Source organism: Sinocyclocheilus rhinocerous, unplaced genomic scaffold (assembly GCF_001515625.1).
Source record: "Sinocyclocheilus rhinocerous isolate Xijiao unplaced genomic scaffold, SAMN03320098_v1.1 scaffold1251, whole genome shotgun sequence".
NCBI lineage: Eukaryota > Metazoa > Chordata > Actinopteri > Cypriniformes > Cyprinidae > Sinocyclocheilus > Sinocyclocheilus rhinocerous.
The window spans coordinates 356,190-364,198 of NW_015636566.1; the positions used below are offsets into that span (position 1 = coordinate 356,190).

Here is an 8,009-nt window from a genome sequence, read left to right on the forward strand (position 1 = left end):
TGAAAGGGAACGTCTCAGGTTACGTATGTAACCATGGTTCCCTGAGTAGGGAACGAGACACTGCGTCCTCTAGGTTTCTTGCCATGCTTCGGACGCAAGCGTCAGACGAAGAAGTGGATGATGTGTTCTCCCGGTGCCTATTTACTGTATATTATAGTCGCACCAGAAGTGATGTCATGGCTGTCGCCGGCCAACGTGTTGTTGGTGTTTTTTCAATGTATGCTTCAGACACGGGTCACGACGAGGCGTTCCCCATAGCGACCCCTAGAGGACGCAGTTCGAAGTTCCCTACTCAGGGAACCATGGTTACATACATAACCTGAGACATTTTTGCGTGATGTCGACCTGCGAATGCAGACACGATGGCTAGATTGCGTTTACATTACACTGAGATCCGATCACAATGCGTCCTCGACTACCTCTGGAGCAGGACACGCTAGGGCTAGGCAATTTTCCCGATTTAATCGAATAATTCGAATTTATTGTTTTGCCACGATTTTATTTTTTAGAAATCGAGGAATCGCGATTTTGAATAGAAATATTACCAAATGTTAGTTTTTTTTGCCAAATCGCCCAGCCCTAGGACACGCTGATCGGATAACATTCCGATCAGAAGCTCGTTTACACTTGTCTTTTCAATGTGTATGTGGACAACATCCGGATACAGGTCGCATGTTAATGCCAAGTGTAAACGTAGCCAAAGTGCATTAAATGGTAAAACTGTTTGTACTACAAACCACTATGTTCATAATTAAGATAATACATTAAAATAATAAGATAAGAAACACAACTTTGCCATATCAAGCAGCAAAACTAGCTGTTTTGTACAGCTAAAAATAGCTGGAAGGGGATGAGACCGGAAGCCTTGCACATAAAATTTACAAATGGCCACGCCCACATTTACAGGAAAAATAAGGTGGATAATCAATAAATATTTGGAGTTTGCTGCAATGCATTCTGGGATTACTTTCTCAGTAAAGGATACATGCTGCCTTAAAATTTGGCCAAACAAAAGTATCTTAGGACGCTGCATAATTAAGTTTGCTACTTTTTGGAATGTCTTCATGTCAGGAGCTTGCCAGTGATGCCTTTAAATGCTGCCTCTGTGGGAAGCTCACAGGGTTTTGGAACGAGCAAATGCATGTGCGATATTTCCCTCCTGCTCTCTTGTTAGTCTTGTGAACACACACCGACTCCATCATTTAGCCACCAGTTTGTTTATCTACGCAGCCGTTTGCCAAGATTAGCCCATAAACTGTGACCGCCTGTCACAATTAGCACTAACCCAGTCAAACTCATTTCACTCCCACTCGATCCGCTCAATCACAGATAAAACCCTCTTCACACCCCCTATGCCACACATTTCCTCTCATTTCCGTAAATATTTTTTTGTCGTGTTTTCTAGTAAAAACACAGAAATGTCCTTAAAACTATAGATTTACTTGAGAAGCAATTCTGCCCTCTGGATGTGTGCCAAAACAGAAAGCACGAATCCTGGAGAGGGTACAAGCCCATTGTTGAAAATTAGGGCAGACAGGTCTGGCCAGGCCCCTTGTCTGCCATATTTCAGTACCGTAAATGTTTGTCACCATCAGCAGGTTTTCCACCCTGAGTTTGCAATGCCGAGCTCGTTGTGCAGGTGTGCAAGTTCGAATTTCTGCAGTTTTGTCATTATTGTTTGCTTGGACGTCTGTATGTCGGTGGGGGGTCGGTGTCTGTCTCTTCCTTTTGGCTGAGCACACATGTCTGAAGGGCTTCTCCCCTCCACTGAACTCTTCCCAATCCCTCCATCCCTTGTTTCCAGAGAGGCAGAGACGTGGGGGAGCTGCCGTTGTTGCCACTCCTGCGACCCAGCTTGTCTCCTAGCAACAGGGCTGTTTGGTCCAGGACCTGGGAGTGGAAGCAAGAGAGAAACAGTAGCAGAAAGGAGAGAGTGTTGAGGGAGAGATTAAAAGGGAAAGAGGGAAAGCTGTAATTATCCGGTGTTACTGGAAGGAACGAGGGCCTGGAGAGATGGAGTGAGGGAGAAAGACAGTGAGGTTCTGGGTTAGAGGTGCTGGTGTTCATGGAGGGGGGTATGTGAGAAATCATGGGAATAGGGGAGGTAGAAAAAGTGTGAGGCTTTAAAAACAGCATCCGCTTATAGAGGTAGAGGTGGAGTGAAGGAATAATTCCCCTCGCTCATTTTGTTCATCTGCTCATTTCAGGCAGTTTTTCACTGTGTCTGAAATGGTGCCCTCCTGCCCGGTCTTTTAATAGAAATTGAGTAATGTGCAAAAAGTGCACAAAAACAACACTAAAATCATAGAAATGTTAAAACTGCCCAACAATATAAAAGTGAGCTTTTTTGATGCATTGTGGGTAAAATATTTTTATAAATGTATATATTTTAAGCATTTTAACATTTGGTTAATTTGACTAGCATCTACCAAAAGATGAGTGCATTTACACCCTAAATGCTGTATTGTACACACTGCCTTTTGATGTCAACCCTTTTTACCCTTTTTTAACGTTGATGAACATTGTTCTTTTTCTTGTTTTTTGGACCCTATCAGACGCAAATCTTTAATAACAACAGTGTTTATTTATTGGTTGAGAAAATGAAAAAAAAAAAAGCACATTTATAAACCGATTTACTATTTTCAATCACTCCATGCAGTAGGGCTGATTTCTAATCGCAATTACAATTATGGATGCCACAATTACGTAATCGTTCAAAGCGGCAATTAATCGTTCAAAGTCCACTTATGTTATTCTGTGTGCTTAAGATGCGTTTTTGTCTCTCTACATGTTATATTAAGGGTTTTTCCCATTATTTTAATTTTAGTTTTAGTATAACATTATAATACAATTCATATTTTTACTTTTTTATAATTTAAAGAAGAAACCAATCCCATATTAAGTTGACATTTGAGGCTTAATACTATAGAAAAGCACTAAAAGTTTTTCAGTTAGAGTGTTTTCAGCTTGTTTATTTTCATATAAAAATACGGCATGCAGTTGCATTAAACAATGGTATAAACATCATTCAATGTAAATTGTGATAATCGTAATTAATAACCGCAATTACAATTTCAAGGGAATAATCGACAATTATGATTTTTGTCATAATCGTCCAACCCTACCATGCAGATACCATTTGTGTTCTTCCAGCCAAACACAGCACAGGATTGTGGTATATCACAGACAGTGAAGGATACATTTATGCTACTTTTTAAAAAATTCACCAGATGAAGACATCTAATGCCGAGTTCACACTGCACGATTTTAGCCCGATTTTTCACTCGCCGACAGGTTTTGTGAAATCGCCGACAAATGCCCACTGTGAGTACCATGAGCGCTCAGATATTACGTATCACAACAAGACTGACCTGAGATTTGCCCCGCAAACATTTCAGCAGTAAAGTATAGGCCCGTGTGTCCCCACAAAACCAATATGTGCGAATTTATGTATTTATTCAGTACTGTGAAGAATCTCGGTACTAATTGTATTTTATTATTAATACGTTTATTATTCATTTATATTAATATAGTCGCTTGCAATGTGGGCAGGGCCCGCGTGCGCTGCGGGCCCCCCCAGCGGCACGGGCCCCAGTGCGGCTGCACTGTCTGTAGTTACGCCACTGTATGTGATGCCATGTTGCAGTGGCACAAAGCAAATGCTAATATCGGGCTGTGAGCGTGTGTGCAGGACAGCCTGCTTTTACCCTCTCAGGGCTCGGTGACTTTGACCCCATACAGGCATTGGGGGAAGGGGGATCTTTCTCTGCCCTGTCCTCAATGCCTTGAGGTGCACCCTGTGTGTTAGTATGGGCATGCAGAGTATGTGCGCGAGTGTCCTGTCTGCTGCGCCTGAAGGTGCTGCGCTGACCCCCTCCCTCCCGTGTCCCACATTGGCGCGTGTGGTTGGGCTGCTGCTGTCACACGCACTATCGTCCCAGGCCGCTGATGTGCCCCGCAACGCTGGGAAAAGGGGGGTGGGGGGTTTAAGGCCGGGCGGCATCATGCTACAGCAGCATGAATCTCTAACACACACTCACACACACATTGGCAGAGCCTGGCACACGTGTCCTATCTCCTGAAGTTAATGTAGTGGAGTGGAATCCAATAGTAAACATGTGTGAGCGCATGTCCTATTACTTCAAGCGGTTCATCGCGTGTCAGAACACTTTCCTAGTTTCGTGTTTAGCATAGAACTGTTCATATACCACAACATGATGATTTGTAAGGGGAATATATGTTATCATTAACGCTAAAATGATGGGAGTCGGTGAGACGCTACTTTGCCTATACACCCTTGCTGCCATGGTAACCCCGTGGCCCTGTACCAGGTGGTGGAGGGGTCTGAGTGGGGGATTTGGTGGTGGTGAAGAGCATCACTGCATGTGACGCGGGCGGTGAAAGGAATAGAACATGCCGATGGTGATTTGAGTTAGCTAGTCCAGCTTTGACTTGGAGAACCTGTGCGTGTCACACGACTCTGCTGCCCCACACACCTACCGATGAGGCCGGCTGCAGTTACCGTGGTAACGAGGCTGGCCCTCCGATGGGAGCTGGATCCCCAAACTACCATTTACTGCTCTAAACCTGATTCTATTACAGAGCAAACAGAATGTGTGAAATATGTTTCTCATTACTTTTAAAGCACATAGGTTCATAGTCTTACTTATTACACAAAATACCGTGGTATGACCATATATATATATACTGTATATATATATATATATATATGTAAAATGGAAAATATTTTTTTGATGATAATACTTTGGTATTCTTTGAGGTACCTTCCAAGTACCAAAGCATATTAATATGATCATCAAACTGTGTCATAGTATTACCATCTGAACCACGGTACTGCCATAGTACATTATTTCAAGTAATTTTTCAAATCAAGTTTTTTTTTTTGATAAAAATGCAGTAATACAGGAAAAATCTTCCAAGATGTTTGTTTTGTGGTTATTTTGAGTGTATTGTGTCCGCCATCTACCGTGATCAGACCCTCTCTTCCCCTGAGGAAAAACATCTCGTCTCTCCAATGTTGCTCCTCATATGTGAGAGGTGAGATTCTCCCCAGAATTCCTCTTTCAGACTTCTTAAAAGTCCTCCTGAGAATCTAAGCCTTTGTCTGTACTGCAGAGTTGTTTTTAGCTAGCCTTTTTAAAATCCATTTTGTTCTTGTATTATGAATGATTTCTTTTTATTTAGCCTTATTTAATATATTGTGCTTATATTTAATTTTTCCTAATTTTCCCTGTCTCTGTTCAAGAGGACAATATCCCTTTGCCAGGCCATCATTGTAAATAATGTTGTTCTTAATGTCACAATGATGTAGAGACAGATCTTTTCTTCCGAATTGTGATGCACAGCCAGATTATCAAAAAAGAAAAAAATGTTGGGCAGGACTTGGTTCTGTACATTGGATGTTGATTGGATGGAGACAGAGTTTATGTGGATTAAATGATTGGATTAAACCGGCATATGTTACCAGAGAAAAGATAATTCCAAAACCTTTATTAAAAAATTAAACATATGCATGAATTAATCATTCACAATAGCATAAAAACATGCATTTACAAAATAGACAGGTGAATTTCATTTCATTTAGACTCTTCATGTAAAAAAAAAAATGTATTAAATGTTTTTGTTTTTTTTAACTACATGCACCTATTTAAAAAAGATGCCAATGTAATTTTTGCCACTAGCCCGTAGCAGTTGACAGTAATGCTGGTCTCATAGGTGATCTTTTGTGCTTTGAAGATTATTAAATTGGCAAATGTCCCATCCAAATTGTATACATAAATAAATTAGCTTTAAAGTCTTCTATCCTTTACTGCTAAACGTGAGTCTGGTATTGAACACACACACACCTGTTCTGGCATTCTTATTTCAACCAGTCACACTGTACAGAATGAAACTATTTTAATATTAAACCTGTTGAACGAAGTAAAAATCATTTAACAAAGGAAATATATTTCAAAAGATAAAATAGGCATCTCTAATCATATTACCAAAACACTGTTGTTTTACAGCACAGAATTATGTGCTGTGATAATCACTATTTGACTTTAAATGTACTGTTTAGAAGTGAGAATGTGTTTGTCAGGCTCTCAAGATAATACAATGGTATAATAACATCACTTTTGCTTGTGTGACAGTGCTTAAGTATATGAAGTAAGTATTTCTATTTCTCTGTGTGATTTTAGTGTGTGGACGGGAGCTCGGGGCCGGAGAGCTCCTCTCTGAAGAGGGTCGCTGTGGTGGAGGACTTCTATGACATCATCTATGCCATGCACGTGGAGATCAGCTCGGACCCGGCCAAAGCACCCAAACACGCCGGACAGAAGAAAACATATAAAGCGGTGAGTAAAGCAAGGAACTTCTTTCTCATAGTCTCTGATCAGACATGGAAGTATGTCTATGGTCTCGTATAGTTCAGATTTAATACCCTGTGCGGCCCTTTTTGACCGCCTTTATCTGGCTGTCACCTAAAGTGTCCCTTCCTCTGTCAGCTTGATTTATTTCCTCTGTGATTCTTATGAACAGAAGCGAGCGGCTCCTGCTGTGTGTAATCCTGGTGTGAATTGTAGCAGAGAATCACTTGCCTCTGTGAATTTTGGGTGAATCAGTCAGAATAAGCAACATTACCCAATAAATGAAAGCTGGAGGCTATGTAGGACTCTTTTGATTCTTTTTCTTTCTTCTTTCTGCTTTTATTTCTACATTTTTTCACTTTATATATTCCTGCAATCTCATTCTGTATGTTTTTTTGTGAAACTTTTTTCATTCATTTTTTTTCTTTCATTTTTTCTTTCTTTTTGCATTTATATGTGCATTTTTTTTTCTTTTTCTTTTTGCCGTTTTAATTTTTTTCTGCATTTATTTTTGCATCTCTTTCTTTCTTTATTTCTTGCTTTCTTTCATTATGCATTTCATTTTTCATCATGTATTTCTTTCTTTCTTTATGCATTTATGTATTTCTTTATGTATCTGTGCATTTCTTTCTTTCTTTTTGTCTGATTTGTCTTTCTGAATTTATTTTCTTTCTGTATTTCTGCATTTTTTTTCTGAAAATGTTTTCTCTTTCTGCATTTTTTCTGTATTAATTTCTTTCTCTATTTACTGTTTTCCTACATTTTCAAATTTTTCTTATGTTCTCATGTTTTTGCATTTCATTTTTATTTCTGTATTTCTTTATATTTCTCTTGAATTGAGTATTTCTGCACTTTCTTTTCTACATTTCTTTCTTTCTCTGCATTGTTGTAGGCAGAGTTAGGGTTTAGTTTATATTTAGAAGATATATTTATGTCTGCGGTGAACATCTTTAGAACTCTATCACACATGTGCTGTCATGGAAACATAGGAAGTGAGAGTGGCATGGGCTGCTCTCACCTGGTCTGGTGGTTATGCTGATGTCCACAGGTCCAGTGCTGCTGCCCTCTTTTGGACAGTTACAAAAGTGGATGTTTGCTCTCATGTGCATATACAGTCGATATCTTATACACACAAGCTATTACATATAAATGCATAAATAATTTTGTTTTTTGTTTTTGTTACATTCATAATTTCTGTGATAGGTTTTATACACATGCACATATTGTGTCCTCTACATGGTTCCTTGTTCCTCTCGTGCTTGACAGCTGTGTGTGAGGGGAGGGCAGGGCCCTGAGCAGAGCTTTTCCCTGGGCATCAGGATTTGTGTGCCTGCTCCTCTTAGGATCTCCTGGAGCAATCAGGGTGCTGGAAAGGAGAAAGCTCAGGATTTCTGGCTCTTGTATCACTGCTGCAGTTTAGTTCAGCTACTGCCTTCGTAATGCACACGCGTACATGCTATACCCTCCAGCTGTGGTTTCATGGCCGCCCATGCTTGTTAGTTAGAGCCTCATGGGAGTTTAGAGAGACACGAGGGACTTACAATGTGGGGGTGTACTTTCTCTATTTTTTTTTGTCCAGTTTCATGGCAGAAAGGTTGAGGAGGGAGAAACTAAACCAATAAGAAAGAATAGGGTAAA

The 8,009-nt window shown here is 40.2% G+C and overlaps 1 protein-coding gene across 2 annotated transcripts in view; it reads left to right on the forward strand.

Annotated features, from left to right (window-relative positions):
• Positions 1-8,009, forward strand: part of nol4lb (nucleolar protein 4-like b) — a 145,265-nt gene that overhangs the window by 40,744 nt on the left and 96,512 nt on the right. For both annotated transcript variants that reach the window (XM_016562619.1, XM_016562620.1), the window contains exon 2: positions 6,204-6,359. In XM_016562619.1, the coding sequence (XP_016418105.1) occupies positions 6,204-6,359 (156 nt within the window). The remainder of the gene's footprint in view (positions 1-6,203; positions 6,360-8,009) is intronic.